The 19,318-nt window shown below is 40.8% G+C and overlaps 1 protein-coding gene across 6 annotated transcripts in view; it reads left to right on the forward strand.

The window, feature by feature from the left end:
• Positions 1-19,318, forward strand: part of PLAGL1 (PLAG1 like zinc finger 1) — a 44,309-nt gene that overhangs the window by 19,542 nt on the left and 5,449 nt on the right. For 2 of the 6 annotated variants that reach the window (XM_058836189.1, XM_058836190.1), the window contains 4 exons: positions 837-1,013; positions 12,949-13,104; positions 14,169-14,281; positions 16,534-16,683. In XM_058836189.1, coding sequence (XP_058692172.1) covers positions 16,594-16,683 — 90 coding nt within the window. In that variant the 5' untranslated portion in view covers positions 837-1,013; positions 12,949-13,104; positions 14,169-14,281; positions 16,534-16,593. Of the gene's footprint in view, positions 1-836; positions 1,014-8,833; positions 8,979-12,948; positions 13,105-14,168; positions 14,282-16,533; positions 16,684-19,318 lie in introns of those variants that run through there. The other 4 variants (XM_058836188.1, XM_058836187.1, XM_058836191.1 and 1 more) reach the window with 3 other exon arrangements.

The following is a 19,318-nucleotide window of genomic DNA, read 5'->3' on the forward strand; positions in this document are numbered from 1 at the left end:
GTGTAGCCTAACCACCAGTCCTTAAGCTTGACCATGACATTGTCTTTTGCTAATGCTTGGTTCAATACACGGTCAAATTTTAGCATTAAAAGTCTTGTTCCAGGTTACAGTAATGAAGACAAGATGTATAATTTAAAAAGTAAAAATCCTAACCAAACTAGAACAAACCCCCTTAAATTCCTTAGAAGAAAACCCTGCTGAAGTCCAGGGCAAATTGCACAAAGAAAATATCATGGTTGCACAATACAAGGGTTGCTGCAGCTAGACCTCAAACTCCAGCAGCTAAGTCTTCAAGCTTGTGGAAATAAATCAGAAAAGCCAACATTCCAGAGACGTTTCAGCGCCATGAATTTGAGGTAGCAAGTGTTTCTCTGATTTAGATGGAGAAGCTAAAAAAAAACAAACCCCACGTTTATGCGAAGTCTGTCAGCTACTGAGGCTCGGCTGGTCGGGGAAGCAGCAGACTTCCCTTGGAGCTTGTTTTTCTTTTTATCCTTGGATGAACTAGTGTGCAGTATATTATGCTGCCTGAATGTAGGGGTTTGTCACGGTTAGCGCCGGGGGCTGTCCCAGGAATGTAGGAAGGCGATGGGTGTGAATGGAGTGTACAGCGGTCGGTGGGGACAGAGCCCGCTCTTGGGGAAACCTGTTGCTGCTCCTCTCAACCCAGCCGGCTAAAGCCAGGCAGGAAAGGAGGTGGGTCTTTGATCTCTTTGTTGTAGCTGCTCCCTGGGAATTTGCTGAAATCAATGCCCTGTTTTCCTGAAGAAATGAATGGCTATGCCTAACTAGCTTTGTGAAGCGCTGGGGAATTCACTGCTTCTGTTTATTGACAGCTGAAAAGGAGCACATGGTCCTGAATGGGTCCTCCTGGGGAAACAAAACAGAGTGGAGTTAGACTTAGTTGAATACGGCAGCATTTGGAAAAATTTGCCGAAGGAGGATGGCATGGTTCCTTACACCCTGTACTAGCATAGCCTGACTTTTTTACTAAAATTGCCATTTTAAATAAGGTAAGGTTTGTTTTGATTTCCCGTATTTGGTGTGATTATGAAATGTTTGCAGTTCTGTTCTTGAGTGCAAAACCAATGTTTGAGTTGTGTTCTGTAATGGGAAACACCTAAGTAACTCTTGTGCTGTTTCTAGCCTCTGTGTGAGTTCATTTGTTCTTTATCTAATAGTGATTAATGAACATGAAAAGTAATAGAAAATCAGTATTTGAGTTTTCCAGTTAGTCCTGAACATCAGTTATTTATGTGAGCTATGATATGCAATTTTTTAGACTTTTGAAAATCAGCTGAGTTGCATCAGATGATTTCTTAACTGGTACAGACTACTGTGTCAATACTTACACGCAAGGCGGTGACTAAAAAGAGAGCCTGTCTGGCAGAAAATCTGTGAATCTTAAAATCCTTTGAAATGTGAGGATATATTTCCAAATCTCTGTTTCCATGTGTGGACTCAAGGCAAGAGGTAGACTCACCACTATGCTTGCTGTTGGCTTTAGGTGTGCATGGCTTTTTTGTAAAGACAGAAAAGAATAGCAAGGGAAGGATGATCATGAAGAAGCAGTATTTTCATCGTGCAAGTTCAGTGTATTAGACCAAGGGAGTTTGGTGTGTAATTCATATGTAAATTTTCTACTGGAAACAGGAGAACAAATTGCAAAGTTTCTATATTAGTTTCTGTGGTGACCGAAGGAAAAGATTTCTGGGCTCATGCAGCTGCAACTTCCAGGTGTGGCCCACTTATGATAGTAGGAAAAAAGTTAAGTAATGTCATTTATTCCTTTGTTATTTTAAGTGTAAGGGCAAGCTCAGAACGGAGGAATTGCTGCCTAGGAATTGCTGTGTTTTTGTTGCAAACCCGATTAAAAGTGTCTGTGCATGGGTGCAGGAGTTTGAAAACTCTCAAGCAGTCCCCTCATTTTGAGAGAAGTGCTTGGGAAGTTTAATGTTTTATTGGAATAGTTTGTGCTCCTCAGTCTGGCATTTTTTCTTTGAGTGATTTTTGAGCTAGTAATCTTACTAGCTTTGTCTCATTTTGTGCTTTTCCCAGCAGATAACTTATTTGTTTTTCTTGGAAGAATTCGGGCTCCATATGCAAACATGCTTTCTTCAGATTACTTTGTGATCCTTAAAATGAAAATACGTTGCTTAACTTAGAGCATCAACATGTTTGCTCATGGCTTCTGCTGTTAAGTTTCCAAGATTTTCAGGGAGAAAAAGCAAAAACATGCAAATGCATTTGTAATTTTGACTAACGTGAAAACACTGAACTCAAGCAGGCAGATATCAAAGTTTATGGGCTCTGTTGTCATTATTGTTATCCAAATGTGTCAAGACTGTTTTTTGACCTCACTTAAGTGTATTTATGCATGATAGGCACTGGAAGCCATTAAAATGTAAAGCTAAAGCTAATATAAAGTTAACATTTAAGTTGGATGGGAGATATATTTGTAGGTCCTTTTAGTGCTGTAATCTAGATGTGTTATGAAAATGTTGACCAGTGAGGGTTCCTGGGTACTTGTAATGGTGCAAATAGAAAAGAATCGCAGTCACGGAAGGCTCAGTTGATCGGGGCTTTTTTAGTTGGTGTAATGGGGAAGAAAGTGGATGATTCATGTGTGACACGGAAGGTGGCACTTGTTCCCTGTTCCTCAGGCGATAAGACAAGGCAGAGTGTGTTATGTTTAACTTACTGGACTGGAAGAAGCTTAGGCAGATGTGAGTGGGGAGGTGTGTAGGGATGCTCTGGCAGGACAGTTGTCCCTTTGCCTCTTCTAACATCTTTATAAAATATGAAATTGTTTTGACCTATTGGCAATGTTGAAGTGGCAGAAGTATAAAATATTTGATTTCTAACCAACAGAGTAAAACATACCAAATGCAAGGTGAGATATGTAATCATACCCAGCTTTAAGTAAATATGTATGTTAAATAACCAGAGGTGTATAAATACGTATTTGAGGAATGGTGCATTTCCCCCAAGGTGATGCCTTTACCATCTGTTGATCTTGTTCTTTGAGCTAGGAAAGTATGAAAACGGGAACAAATTCTTTGCAACTTTGCATAGTAAGATTGCTTCTTAGATTCATGTAATAGAGACTACTGCTATTTGTGTGTGTGTGTGTGACTTCAGCAAATAATTTAAAGAAACTACAGATTGATCAGAAATCTATAAAAAGTAATTGAATTTTATTTGATCTCAAACTGAGATGACTGTCAGCAGAACAAATAGAGTTGTATGGAGATACTTCGTGATCTGAGTTGAGAGCTTAATCTATAGAAAAAAATCTGCAATTTTTTTAAACTCACAAATTTTTCCAACTGTCCTGCAATTCTCTTATACTAATTTATAATCATGTACTTTGTATTTTTGTGTCTTACAGGGCTGTCCTTATATCTCAGGAGAATAGTTATTGTGAGGAAAATGTACTATACTGTTGTCTAATTTGTTGCTGCCAATCTTACTAGCTTTTTTTAATCAGTCTGTTAAAAAAGTGCAGGTAGAAATAATTTCTTTATTACAGTATCAGTCAAGACATTACCTAATTATCATACAGTTCCCCATAAAAATATTTTTGTAGGAAAAAAGAAATAAATGTTGGATCTTAGGAAAAAGAAAACAAATTAATTGAAACACAGATGCAGTACTTGCACATGTGAGTATTTTTTCACAGAAATTAATTTTTGTGTCTGTTCAGTGGCAGAGCTTCCCAGTGCCTATGTGGGTTTTTTTTAAAGAAATCACTTCATGCTTTAAAAGAGGAGGATAATTTAACAGGGTCATAAAGGCTAAGGATGAGAGTCTCCTACCCATTTTGTTCCCAGAGAGGCTGGGAATCAAGCATGCTTTTCCTGTTGGAAACGAAGCAAGGAATAACAGAAGTTTTCTGTTATGAAGTGGATGCACAGTAAGAACTAAAGCTGTTCTGCTAAGCTGTTAATGAACCTTCATTTACTAAAGTCAATGCTTTTAAAAGATAACTCCATCATTTCAGTATTTTAGATATGTACTTTAGGGTTCATTGATTAAAAAAAAATTAACTCTTTTTTTTTTTTTTTCTCTTGGGCAAGTGGGAATATCAGTAGGAATTTTGGATGGCTCACTGAGAAAGTTAACTTATTTTCCAGTATTATTAATAGCTTCCACTGAATGTAATATGGACTGGAGTGTTCTTTCAGGACTCCAAGGTCTCAGCCCTGACCAATCTTAAGTGTACATGTATTCACTTCTCCACATGGACTTCTTTCTTTCATAATGGCTGCTTGCACATCAGTGGAGCCATGTGCACAGACTAATGATACCTGCAGAAGTGGTCCTGGGGTGCAAACACTGCACTTTGATTCCCAGTAGCTGCATTTGCTTCTTGTTACAATTGCCTCTAAAGACATCAGGTTCTGCAGCCATGGGTTGAGTATGGTACCTCTTCGCTCTGCATGCCATGCTTCCTCTTTGCATTCTACTGTAAACTTGTATTACCTCCTCCAAAGTGTGTCTACTTGCCTGGTTCTTTCTTCCAGTAAGCAGCTGGAGATATATCCCAGGCGCTAGTGTCTTTGCTGGTAAAGTTCCCACAAGTCCATGTTGAAAGTCACTAGTGGAAAATGAAGGATTGATTTGGACTGGTTTCCTTAGGAGAGGGAGCTTTTGTCACCAAGTTTTCCTCCAGTCTCCTCCACACATCTGGACTTGGTGGCCAGTAACAACCAAGTTCAGCGAAGGAGAGAGAGACCCAATTGAAGGTTCCCTTTTAAGAGAATGTTGCAAGGCTTGGAAATACTTCAACTGATCAATACTAAGCTTTAGTCATTATAATTGTTGCGCTTCCTTTATCAGAATTGAAACGGTGGTGTTGACCTGCCATCAATAAAACTGCTGACAGTATTAATGAATTAATGTGGAATGTGTGTGCCTGTGTGCATTTGTAGTTATACATACATGCATTTAGGAAGATGGATTATATGCGTTTTTTCCTGCTATTACAAAGATGGAAGATTCTGGTGTCTGTGTTGAACTGCCACAGTAGCATTCACATTTTCCACTAAAACGTCTGACACTAAAATAAATCAACCATCCTGCCAAAAATCTCTCCAAAAGAAAAGTGCTTGAGATATATGAAATAATTCTGCTCTGGTAGGTAGAATCTGTGGCGTGGGAGATGCAGATTGGGGGTTCCAACATGTGGCCCAGGAGCCACCGGGTGCTTATGAGCAATTTGAATATGACTCTCTTGGATGCGGTTTCTGTGACAGGGAGATTTTAATCTTCCTGTCTGCAGTACAGAAGGAGCACAGTTGGGACAGTGCTGGTGAAGACCTAAAGTGAGCAGAAGATGCCACAGCCTTGCACCAGGTTGGACTGCTGCTGGGAAAGGTGGGCAGAGTACAACAGGAAGGCTTCCCTCTCAGAGGGCTTTTTGCTGGGAATTTCATGCGACCATGCTATGCTAACTCAGGTTCTTCCTCATAAAAAATAGTAGTTGTTTCTGTGATTTTGCTGTTAACCTCCTTCCTTGTTTCTGGGTCTAATTTTATATGACTTCATGCCAAGACAGTAGAGGGAGAGGGAAGAAGGAAAAAAAATTCCCGTGAAAATCCAACTGCATTTTTCTATATGATTGTTCAAAATGTGCTCAGCTTTCAGCAGAGAGAGAAGCCTCTTTGTTTGTGCTGATTAGAAGCTATTACATGTAAACTATGGGAGGTGACTTCACTTGAGCTGTGCTCATTTATGTATATATATTTATGTATATGGGTTCTGATAACAACCAAATCCCATGTGGTGTACTGGAAATGTGACACGTAAATTTTGTCCCAAGAATAACCAGAGAATGATTGTTTTTTAAATTAGCTTTCAATCAATCAATGAGTTTTTTGACCTCAGATCATTTTTAGATGAATGAACATACCAAGAACTTTGATAAACTAGTTGCAGTGAACTTTGCACCTACATACTTCCCCTCCTGTTTGGTTTTTTTTTTTGGTGTTTTTTTTTTTTGGTGTTTTTTTTTTTTTTTTTTGTGTTGTGGATTTGTTGGGGCTTTTTTCTCTTTTAGTTTTGCAGGAAAGATGTGTAAGTTACTGCCCTTTCAGGTGCTCAAACAGTGAAGGTAACTTTTTTCTGTGGTGTTCCTAAGATACAGCAGAGCACAGGTATGCTTTTGCTGCACAGCTTTCATGGGAACATGCTGAAACTGCCAAATTCCATAGCCCAGCCATGGTCCTCGAGGTTTCTCCAACTGTTTTGCTATTCAGATTTGCTAGACAGAATGAGCATGGTAGAAAGCCTCATTGGGATTGGTGTGACTGACTTTTTATGGAAAGCTGTTTAAATTCCTTTGGGCTATGCCTGTTGTATAACTTCATGGCCACCAGGTGAAAGACTTACTGTTCCCACATGAGCTTGATTATCATAATGATGACACCGTATTAGGATTTAGTAATGAATCACAGTGTTTGTTACCTTGTATGTGTTTGCATAACAAATAGTTTTGCAGTTTAGAAGAATTTACGTATTGGAACTTATGTCTGAGAGAAAAATGCACGCATGCTTTGTGTTAGGTTTCTTTACAGTCAGATAAGTGCTGAGCCACCCTTCTAGAGGCATTCTTCCATGAGAACAGCTGGTCAGGATCATACTGCTGTGAGGAAGGAGCAGGTGCCTTGACAGATGATCTCCTACTGCTGAAAACCCAAGGGTTTACTCTCCTTCCAAATCTTCATTCTTCTTGGGAGCAAAGACAAGCACAGGGAGGATGGAGGTGAGGTGAGGGAGGGTGTTACAGCGAGTCAGTGTCTGGGTGCCTGAGGGTCAGGCTCACCTGCAGTGCTAGGTTTTAGGGAATCAGCTTGACCTGCCAGTCTGACTGAATGTATGGGGTGGGGTGGCAGTAAGGCATGTTTGCTGTTCTCTCTCTCTGCCTCTGTCTCCAAATATAGTAACTCGTTTTTAAAGTTTTACATTTTAGTAGAGTGAGGTCATGTTCCCATGAATATGTTTAATGTTCAGAATGATTTCTGGGATGTTTGCAAACCACCTACCATTCCCCTTCCCAGGGAGGGGGCCCCAAGAGCAGTAGGCATTTATGTGCAGGGTGCCACTAATTCCTGGGCAGGACCAGGACTCCTCCTCGCCCTTCTCCTCTGTCTCAGGAGCTCCCATCCTCTCACCAGAAACCCTGGGGATGGCAGCACAAGGCCTTGGTGAGGGGCCTGTATTGCCCCAGCAGCACGTCCACACTTTCTGTGCTGGTGCCACCAGGTAGAGACTGCAAGGCTTCAGGGTTTCCATGTGTCAAACACATGGGAACTCTCTGCTTGAAAACTAAAGTTTCCCTCTCAAGCAAACTGGAGTAAGTCTGCTTTGTTTTTATTTTTTTTTTTTCCTTCTCCTTCCTTGAGAGGGTGGTGTTATTTTGGGTGCAGGGTTATGGAAAACACTGCACCTGCTTCCCAAATAATACAGTGTCATGCACAGTAGTGCGTGTTTCTTCATAGTGAGGTTTCTTGATTTATTTTTTATTTTTTTTTCCATGCAGAGCTGAGCAGTGGTACATCTCTGCTAATGCAAGGTTTTGGTGTATAACATAGAAAAGATATGAAAAGGAGACATTGAGGAAATGTTCACCCATTTTGGTGCTGGACTCGGGATCAGTTTTTACAGTTAACAAGACACAATCTGTAGACAGTTTAGCATAACAAAATACCCAAAGTTGATGGGATTTGAACAAAATTATTCTGAATTCTGGTAATTATAACAAATTCTAGTCTACTTCAATATAAATAGAATCAATTATTAATCAGTTAAAAATTAATTTTGCACATCAAATTTAGGATATAAGGCTTCTTTCATAAACGTTTTTTACAGAGAAAATGTGTGTCAGTGGCCCACAATAATGGGAAAATAACTTGTGATTAACTGTTTGCTAATTGAGTACTTTGAATTTTTTGCCAAATAAATTGTAGAACAAGGATTTCAAGCTTTTCCAGCACAGAGTGTTGCAGAACAAACCTCAGGCTGGAAACCTTCATGCACCTTTGGCTAAGAGAACCAAGACTGGCATGTGCATCTCAGACAGAAAGTATCCTGAAGGTGTTTTTGCAGTGCTCCTCTCTGTGAAAGCTGAACAAGGCTAACGGAGTGCTACAGTTTTACTCTAGAATAAATTACTGTTGTTTGCTATGCAAATCTTATGATTGTAATTAGGCTAGGATTTGGACTGCTGTGTACACTGATCTTTGTTCCCTCTGCGCATGGGAGCTAATTCTAATACTGCAAAACAGCGCAGCGAATGCCAGGGTCTGCGCAGCCTCTGATCATTTCTCACAGGATGCATTTGTTCCAAGTGGACAATTGAAAAGGAATGATTTACCTCTGCCTTCACAGGGGACATAATTGCACCACAGGCATCTTGTGGGCCACTGAAATGTTCAGGTACTGTGAAGTCTTGTTTGAAAGCGGGGGTCAGAGAAAACGCAGGGAGGAGGTCCTGATAGGCATCTAGTTCTTAGCAAACTGGTTTTAAAAAGTGATGTTCTGCTGCTGATTGGTTAAGGGTCTGGTGGCATGTGTGAGCTATCACGACAGTGATTGCAGTTCCTAGTATGGCTATGTATAGCTCCCGTTATCTGTGCAGCAGGGCTCTGTGTAACCGCAGCCCGTGGCTCCTTGCCCACACTAATGAGCTCTCCCCGAGGCCGGGCTTGTGCCTGTGGGGGTGGCACGGTGCTCCAACCGTGCTGCTGTTTTGGAAACCAGTTTGTTGACTGTGCTCAAGTCCAGCTTGCCCAAGCTGCCGTGCCAGCTTGGCTACCGCTGGCTGCGGGAGCTCGTCCCAGTGCAGCGTGGCTGGCCCCAGAGCTGTCTGGAGGACGAGGCAGCTGAGGCTGCCAGGCTGTAGAGGCTGCAGCAAAGGAAAGCTGTCACCTAGACCTGGACTGGGGCGAAGCACCAGCATGGTGAGGACGGTACAGGTGAGCCACACTCACAGCTCATTCTCCTCCCTGGGAACACAGCTACCAGTGTCCAGTCAGCTCACGCGGTGGGAGTGCGTCCTGCGGGCAGCGGCTCTCAGTTTTGTGATGACCCAAAGAGCAGGGGAAAGACGGGTTGGCTGCTGCCAACCATGCCTCCCAATATGCGGGAGAAGTGGGAGCAGAGGTATTCAGGGGCAGGGGTACCAGCTGGGGGTGTCAGAGAGATGTACCCTTCTCTTAGCCCCTCCAGAGGTGGTTGGTAGGGGTGAGCACCTCGTCCTTGCAGTGGCGGTGGTGGCTGCACACCTGGCCAGAGCCTGCACCTGCACCAGGGCTGGGCTCTTCTGCACGCCTGCCTCCCCACTGCTGCAGAGAGGGGCAGCAAACTAAAAATCCTAACAGCTACAAGATCTATTAGTTTTTACAGTCTTATCTACATATAGCTAGAAAGGCATTATTTGGATTTTTTTCAGAATCATTGCAAGGACAGAGGAAGAATGAAGAAGTACCCTCTGGGGAACAATATAGCATTGTTTTTCTAAGGATATAGTTAATGACTCAAGCTGATTTTTAACAGCTTGTAACTCCTGTAAATCTTGTTTATTTCTTTTTGTTGCCTACTCATCTAAATCACAACAAAGTAGAGAAATGGTGGCAGTTTTACTTTTCCTTGCATGCTTGCTCGTGACCTCGAATCCATTAATTTTATTTGGGTAAATACAATTTGAGGGAGCAAGGAAATGGAAAAAGTGTCGAGGTACCTAGCAAAAAGCAGAAGAAATCTTTGCAGAAAGAGATTTTTCTGACCAAGTGTTTTTCATTTCTAGTGCTAATACAACAAAGTGTATGTTGTTTCCATAGCTGGATGCACCCTATTTCAGAACAGGTTAGAGTGTGTTCTGAAGCTGTTGTTGAAAAATATATATTTGCTTAATTAGCCAAGTTAGAAAAGGGCATAAAATCTGTGTAAGCATTATAAACTGATTTTTGAAACGTGATAGAGTTGCGGCTCTATGTACATTCCTTTGCCAATGGCATCTATAATTTAGCATTGAGACACAAAGGATCGTGACTTGGCCTGTAATTAACTCTGAGGAAGAATGTGAACTTGACAGTTTTGCACTGTTAGTTTTGGGGATAGAAATTACAAAGATCTCAGTTTCCTTCAGTAGTGTCTAAAGTTATTCTATTTGCAGTGCTCCAATCCTGTTTTTCTGGTACACCTGGCAAATTTTAGAATGCAATAAATTTGCAATACAGGGTACTATAACATGTTGAGTTGAGGGGTCAGAAATACTGTGTAGTAGATGTAATTCAAGTATGCCTGTTAGTAAATAACTTAAGTTGTTCTAGTTATCTTCATGACCCATATAATAAAACATAGAAAAGCTTAGAACAAGCATTGGACAGTTCTGGATGTTTCACAGCATTGCTTAATATTCTGAGTTGGAAGGAACCCACAAGTATGATCAAGTCAAACTCTTAAGTGTACAGGGACTGAACCAACCTTGGTGTTGTTAGCACCATGCTCTAACCAACTGAGCTAATCTCATATTTTAAGGTGTTGGGCAGCTGTGCCAGGTCAGAATCCCAGGCCATGCTAGCAAGGTGCTTAACAGCACTTCCAGCTCTGCAGGTGGTTTTGTTCAGGACTAGCTGATGTCTTTGTGCTGCTGCTGAGGTGTGCTGCCTGGGTAGCTGTCTGTGGGGCTGCTCAGCGTGGAGACCCTTGCTCAATACCTGGTGGGATGCAAAGCAGTTCCTGATTTTAGAGGGGACCCCCCACTACTACCCGTGTGTGAATCATTTCAGACCTTATGTCTTGGATCTGGAGGACCAAGGAGGGTTAGCTAATGAAGCACTGCTGCAGAATTTGGAGACTGATTCAAGGGATGCCCTTTTCCCCCTACTTTCCCTTTCTAGCCCTCCTGTGAGTTGCCCACCCTGGAGCCTCAGAGGTGGGCACTGCCCCGGGGCAGCTGGAAGGTTTGCTCAGGAGCTTGCTAGTGATGAATCACAGAGGTATGGCATGGATTGATAAGGTCGTGTACTTTATGATTAGACACATCCTTCCTCTAACAGCAGTTCTTTGTCTCCATTTTGCTTTTGGTAATGTGTTTCGGCCATTTGCATACAATGACTCTCCAAGTAGGAGCTGTTTGACTTGAGACAAAGTCACCATTATTCCAACCAAGCTCAGGAAGCCCTCATAATTTTGGTGCCCTCAGAAGGGTGAATTTCTTTAAAAGCCAGTTAAGTTAAATCACCAAGGAAATATTTTTATTTTCTTGCAGCCTAGCTGTAAAGGACTTTTTAGTACATAAACAAATGTATAACAAGAAAAATCTGCCTGGCAGCTAGATTGTTGGAGTTTTTGTGCATTTTAAGTGATGGCTGTAGAGGAGCATGCTCTTTTTAGCACTAGCAAAAACAAGTCATGTTTTTCAACTATTCAGGTGTGCAGCCTGGGAGCCATGGCAAAAGAAAATTTCCATGGTCCACAAATTATTGAAAAATACTGACTATTGTAGTGCCTGCAGCCTGACCAACACACAAGTGTATTTTCTCAGTTGGAGTTGATGGAGAGCCCAAAGAACTCAGCAGGAATACTTTAGGCTTATCTGGGGAGATTTTGTACTAGACCCTCAAGGTGCGTGATTTAGTCAAGTGCCTGCTTGTGTTTACAAACAGAAACCTTTTTGAGGTACCCTGAATATGACACTGATGGTGCTACTGTCCTTTTTCAAAGACTATCTCTGATGTCTCTCCAGGCAGTGCCTCCTGAGCCCTTTATGCTCCTTGGTTATGAGCCCCTGTCTGTGATGAAGCCTCACCTCTCCTGCCCCAGTCTCTGCTGCAGTGCTCCCTTGGGCTCTCTTGGCTGTTCTGGCTCCCCTCTGCTCTGTATTATCACTCACTGAATAGACTTGCTCAGCAGAGTTTTCAGAAGGAAAACAAAACGAGGTAGTCATGGATGACCAATATCAGCTTTTCTTTTTAACTCAGTCATAAGGCATTGTTAGCTCACTGGTTTGGTTTCTACTGTCTATAAAAAGGTTTTGTGCAAGAAGTCCCCTTTTTCCCATTGCCCTGTGTGACACCAGTGCTGAGATGACCTTCTGCTGGAAAGTCTCATTGCTCAGTTTTGTCACTGCTCTGTATGAGTTTCCCTGGCAACCAGTTTGAGCTGCACTGAACCAAAAATATCTCACTGTGCTGGGGGAAAGTCAGTTTGCAGACATGTATTTCTCTTTAATGAATTCTCTGGATGGTCCGTGTGTTCAGCCTGAAGATGTCATTGTGGAGAACCAACGGCTGGGAGATGCGGTGTGCCCCTTTTCCCTACTTCCACAGGCAGAGCAGCCTATGAGGAGGCTGGCCCTGCATGATTGTCAACTGAGCTGTGGCTGCAGGACCCATTGTACTCATTTCTCATGGTACCCTGAGGGTCTTGTCTTCTGCTGAGAATGGTCTGTGTGGCGGACACTAAATCTTTCTTGGATTCCTTGGATCTCTGCAAATTTCAGAATTTCATAATCACAGAATGGGTAAGGTTGGAAGGGACCAACCTTACCTAGGTTATTGCTAACAACTTTGTCCACATTTCTGTATAAATATATGCATCTTACTTTATAGCTGGGCATGCACTGAAGTTCAGTTTTACTCCCATCCTAGTCCTTAAAAGCACAGTTTGTGACACCTCCAAATCAGCACGTGTATAAACCTTTGGAGGTCAAGACACACCAATTTGCTCAGGAGAGAATGCACAAACTGGAGGTTTTATTTCAAACCTTCCTCGTTTAGTTTTGACTTGCAGATAATCTTTTCACTACCTAATGTAGAACACTGATGTGAAGAAAAGCATTTGTAATTCCAGATGTGTTCTCAAGATGACAAAATTAGAAGAGACTAAATTGGAAAGCAGTATGTCATTTTTAGTAACAGGTTCCCTTTTCTGGATTTGTAGGGTGTGAGGATTGCGGTAAAAGCCTTATAGGAGAATGCAAACTCCACGGACCACTCATCAGGGCTAAAGATAGGGTTATTCCCAGCCGAGCCCGTCTCACCCTACCTCACTACCTCACTTTGCGAGTGTTGGAGCTGAGAGCTGGAAACCAGCAGAGTAAGTATTTTAGCTCTTTTTTCCCCCATTTGAGAAAGAGGAGACAAAAACACTGGCCCGTTTTCGTGAGTAACTCAAGGCATAATCACTGGGCATTAGCACTATGAAGGCTGTTTTCAGCTGAGCACAGCTAAAGCTCACAGTCAGCTACTGTTTTCTATGACTGATTTCTGGTAACAGATGCATAAACTGATGGCAGGACATTAGCCAGAGCTGGTGTGACATTTAGCTGTGAGCAACCAGTTAGTTCTGTTCAGTCAATCCATGTTTAATGAATGTTGAATTTGTATCTAATAATAACAGTCATGCGCTACTACTTTTTTTCTCTTTTACCCAAGCATGCAAAACAGGAAAGAGTAATCAATGAAAGGTCAGAAAGAAAATGGTAAATTACATCCCTTATCCACCCCCTGCAAACTCAGGAGATCACAGCGGGGTAATTTACCTTTTGCAGCATTTTCAGTTCATATTATAGAAAGACTTTTGTTTACTTCTGAAAGCAAAGCAATTTGAATGCCCAAATGTGAACAAGGGAATGATGTTCTTAGTGTGCAAATTTTCCACAGCTACCTGTGTAAAATTAGTCCTGCCTAGATTGGTTTTCAGAAAGAGAGTGACAAAATGCCTACACTGTCACTCCATTGATCTGGCAGTGGAATAACTGGAATGATTAAGAAGGCTAATACTGTGTTTTTATAGATTCTTTCCACTCTTATTAGAGGAGAACAACCTCCCAGATTATGCCAAGAAGGAGAGGACTATGATAACATCAATTTGTAGATTGAGGAGTATTAACACATTTGTGTTGCATACTCAGTTTAACATCCTGTCATGAATTTTTGGCACTTTTTATTCTATGTAGTTCCTATTAAAAAAAATCAATACCTATTTACATTTTTTTTAGTTTCTTCACCTTAAAATTATTTACTGGGCTAATTTGTCTAGAAGAAGAATCCATGTGTTCTACACTATTTTGTTTATCTCCATTTTCACAATTGTAAGCATACAATAAATAGATTGTGATGTCTGTGCTAATATTAGACTGCTCTTTGTTTTGTTCACAGTCCTTGGTGTATTTGCAAAGAAAGTAATACAGAAGAGAACACAATTTGGCCCTTATGTTGGTCAACTGTCTACAAAACTGACCTGCTATGATGAGAGCAGGCTAGTCCTGCAGGTAAAAACCCACTGCCTTTCTATGAAATGTGTATGCATCTTTAGCAGCTCATATTTATTTAAGTATTTTCATCAGTCAATTTGCCATCTGATCTAGTTCATTAATTGTACTTTTGATGTGTAAGTATGAGTGTAAGTCACGTTATCGGGCAGTACAGCATAACCTGAAGTACCCAAATGTTTCTGTATACTGTGTTTTCTAGCAATTTTTTTTCTTGCTTTCTAGTTTTACCATTTCTAGGGTGTTAGGCCTATCAGTCTAATAGCTCTTGGTAAGCTTTTCAGAGAGCATGGCTGCTGAAGTTTCCTCCCAGATAAGACAAAAGGATTTGTGCTTTATACCACACCACATCACTGGGAGGTTTGAGTTTGTGCACTGAGCGAGAGTGACAGAAATATACACTAAGGCACTGGCTTAGGAGGGAGAAACAGTGCAGGGATAGGAAAGCCCTTCTGAATTAATTTTAAATGTTATTGTTATTAACTAATAATAATAGTTAATTTATATATAGACTTTGACACACAGTGCACTACCTCGGTTTATTTAATCAGATTTAGAACTGTTATTTAGAACTGGTACCTTCTGTTGCTGCACATGTAGGTACTGACTGTTTCACCTGGACCATCACACTATTATTTGTACTTTATCCAGCAAAAATCATAGCCTCTCAGGACCAGCCTAGCTTAGACAAATCTACGTGGACATCATTTCCTGCAGGAATTCCTTGGGAGCGAGAGGTGATCGCAATCCTCTGGGCCCCAGTCTTTGCATTTTGCTGTCAGGGTCATGGCTGAGCACAGCTCTGTCATACAGTGAGTCCATGGTCAAGCCACAGCCTCTGTCAGGACTTCCCAACAGGTCAGGGTTCTTCCGGAGTTTGCATTTCATATCAGGCCCTCTCACCCCCAAATAGAGAGACACCAGCAGCAGCTGTCCTGTGACACATTCTGTGTCTTCATTTGAGCTTTCTCCAGAAGCCAGGGGCTGGAAAACACTGTGTTGTGAGGAAATACTTCTGAACTTTAGTTTGAGAACTTCAAAGTAGTAACAGCTTCAGTAGTTGGTGTAAACTTGATTTGCACATGGGAATTATCTGCCAGGAAAGTAGCACCGTCCGTCTATGGGATTTTCATAGCATGCAGATACCAGAAAAGATTTGTTCTTCTCTATAACTAAATATCTTCAGTCTTTTGATTAGACACTATTAAAAATGCAGAAAACGTGCTTCTCTAACAATGGATGGATGAGCTAAGCACCCAGTTCCTTCCTCTTCACCAAGCCATTGTAAACCACACCCTATCCTCTATCAGTCAGCACCATTTGCTTAAAAGTATACAGTGATAAGCACAGCTCTGGCTGATGAATGGACTGTTTCTTCAGAAGAGGAGATTAGAGTCCCAGATTTCCTACATGACAGCAGTAGCTGCCTTGACTTCTCCCTAGCATGAGTATGTGACCAAACTTGTCCAACAGGCAGGTGCTTTCATTGGAAACGTGATGAAGCTAGATAAAATAGTTCCCAGAAGCAATGAAAATCCAACTCTTTTTTTGCAGTTACTTGCTCAGTTACATGGTTAGTAGAACAAATACAAACTGTGCTGGCTTCAGTTGTGCAGCTTTGTCTGTCCATGTTTGAGACACTGTTGCAGAAAAGCAACTGTCTTGTTTGAGGTCAGCAGTTTTTGCCTCATAGGGGCATTCTCTTGGGGAGGAATTTAGGAAGAATGAAGTAAAGGAAAAAGAAAAAGATATTTCTGGCACAATTGTTCGTTTGTATTTACTTTTGCATTGTTAAGGGGAAAAAGAGAAGACTGTTAAAATGCCATTATGTTGTATGTTACCTCTCTGGACTTATTAACACAAGCTATACAATTGTTCCATGCAAAATGTAGTAGCATTGAAGCTTGAGATTATCAAGGGTTCAGGAAGTAGATTAAGGCATAAAGCTTATCTTTCTACCTGCCTGCACCTAGTTTTTATAATACTATCTTTATGTAACATAAAAATGATGAACTATAAATGGGAAATACATACAAAGGCCTACAGTTATTTTAGTGGTGGGGTGCTCAGCAGGTATTCATTCTTCACTTTCTTTTGCACTCAGTGTTCATTAAGAGTGATCTACTTCAAAACAACCATGATTTCAAGGGACATATGACCAAGAAAACTGATAGCTGTGATTGCAAATTAAAGAAAAGTGCCTCCATATAGTTTTATCATATTCGTCCTCCTGTTCTCCCCCTTTGTCTCAGGTGTTGAAAGATGGAGGGAAATACTTTCTGGACACTCCCAATGAGGACTGTGGAAACTGGATGATGTTTGTCCGGCTAGCCCGGAACCAAGAAGAACAGACCCTTGTGGCTTATCAGCACTGTGGAGAAGTCTACTTCACAACAGTTAAGGTAGTTAAACCTACATTGCTTCACCTCTCATGCAAAAGGAAATTGATAGACAAAAGTTCTGAGAGACTAACTCTTCTACAATGAATGTTGGATTACATTCTGTCAGGAAAAGGTGTTGTGTACTTGCTGTTGTGGGTAGTGAAAAAATTGAGCCTAGGGAACATAAAAATCATTCATGATGCTAGTGTTTAAACTGAACACTCTTTAATCCCAGGTAGGTATATGGTGAGATTATTTGGCATTATTACATTCAACAGTACTTCATTCTGGAAATAACAAACAAATTCCTTTATTTTATTTCATTTCTGGACACATGTTGTTTTCTGAGCACATTACTTTGTGCTCAAGAGCAGGGTGTTAAGTGAATCTTTATGTACAATTTTCTGTGCTCATTAAATCTGAAGACTTTTCTTCAAAATTTAGAATGCTGTAATATTGCCATGAAATGATCAGTTTATGTTAGAGATTCTGGACTGCATCTTTTTCTGAAGAGAGAGAACAAGGTACTCTGTGTTTATAAATGAAACTAGAACATGCAGTCTTTTGTTGTTTTAGCCATTTTCTTAGGCAGAGTTGGTTTTAATCAGAAATAACTCTTTTTCACACTTGGGAAGTGGAAATCTATCTGTTGAACATAATGCTTGTGTATCATTGTGAGCAACATAAAAAAAAAAAAAAAAGATTAGTGAAAAGTAGTTCCTGTGAATTAAAATCCAGCATTTCAGTTTCATATCTAAGATTGGCACACATTTCTGTGGCATAGTAGTTATTACAGTTTCTCCTTCATTTTTGTTTCTCCACCTGCACAGTGAGAAAAATGTTTACTGTATAGTGGTGATGACAGAATAACATTTCATACCCTTAAAGTCTTTTATAATGGTATGGAGTATAGCTGATTTGGGGATTAATATCAACATAATTATTAAGAAAAAAAGAAAAATGTGAGATAGTATATAATACTCTGAGACATATTTAGGCTGTGTTTGAGATTCTCATGCAGTCCATATCATTTGAGATTTCAACTTGGTTTAGAATGCATTATATGCTTGTAAAATTGACAGGATTACTAATACTATATTTGGGAAGCATGAACTTTTCTAAGTAGTAGTTGTTATAAACTGGTAACTTCAAATTTCCAGTATAGTTTTAATTCTATTGAACCAGCTCTCTGCTGACTTCAGCAGAACTCTGCACATTGACATTAACGGAGAGTTGCATCCTATACACTGACACAAAGAGTGCCCTAGGATGAGGCATGTGTCTTGGAACCTTTGCTGTGCCGTGTGTCATAGAGCATTACTTGGGTTTTGTTTCTTCGAGGTCCCAGTATCATTCAGGGTGCTCTGGCATCCTGGTCAGTGAAAGTGATGGCCTTATGCTACACTTAGGCACACCCTGCTGGTCATGCTGTGAGGCCAACTTAGGGATGATTCTGAAGATACTTTCTCAAAACATTTTTAATAAAGTGTATTAAGATGGGAGTGGGATTGGCTCCTTTCCCTGCCGTTTTTACAAAGAAATGGGATTTCAGTGACATGAAACTACAGCTACTAAAGCAGACATGTAAGTGGCATCCTGCCACCACCATTAGCTTATTTTCTGACCTAATGGCCGCAATCCTTAGAAATAAGTGCTTTAAAGGGTATAGAATTGTCAGCAAATAAAAATCATCCATGGTTGCTGTTGGTCTTATCCCAGGAGAGTTTCAAGTGTTTGCTGCAGTTCTCTTGTCACTGGTGGCACAAGGACAACTTGTAGTGGATTTGGATACTGATATTTAATATCAGTTTTACTGAGATTAGAGTTTTTGAATTACTGGACTGTTTCACACACTGATGCTCTTGCCCTCCACCAAAGCCACATTGACCAAGTCTCAGCTCCCCATAAAGGAGATGGCTGCTAGTCTAGGAAAGCTGAGCAGAAAGTCATGACAGTGTCATGCTGTGCATTATTTTGTGGGTACCAGTCTCAGGTGTCACAGGCCAAGGTCCAAGACATCCTTAAACATTTGTCTCACAATGCATGATGAGCCTCCTAGTTAATGACGCTGCCTCATGTCCTTAGCTGAGTGGAGAATTCAGAACAGACCATTTCTGTTTAGGCCAGATGTTATCAAAATGTACACCCAACACATACTGGTTGTAGTTAGCAGGCAGGCTTGTGCTTGGGAGTTCAAAATTCAGTTTTCAGCATTAAACCCACAATTAACCCCTCACATGTCTGCATTCACAATCTACACTGTCTTTCCCCTACCATGCTTATCCCACACCAATATTACATAATAAATGGATTTTATGATGTTACATTTTCTGGAATAAGACTCAGCTGCTCTCTTTCTGGGCTCATTTGTGGGGTTTTGGTGGCATGAGTTTATCTTAGTTAAAATAAAACTACAAGTACAGTGCAGTTTGGCTCTACCCCTGTTGCAGCAATGTTGGTTTTAATTATAGATGAAGAAAATTGTGTACAGGGTCAGGGAGTCATATAAATCATAACCCCAAAGTTTAGTTTTCTCCTTTGCATTTAAAGAACTAATAGATCTTTAGCCAGTGAGTGTAATCATGCCTCTTTTTTTCTATTTGCTATATTATTGACTGAAAAGTATTTGTCAGAAGAGGTCATAGTCCAGTCCAAG

This window comes from Poecile atricapillus, chromosome 3, assembly GCF_030490865.1.
Source record: "Poecile atricapillus isolate bPoeAtr1 chromosome 3, bPoeAtr1.hap1, whole genome shotgun sequence".
NCBI classification, from domain to species: domain Eukaryota; kingdom Metazoa; phylum Chordata; class Aves; order Passeriformes; family Paridae; genus Poecile; species Poecile atricapillus.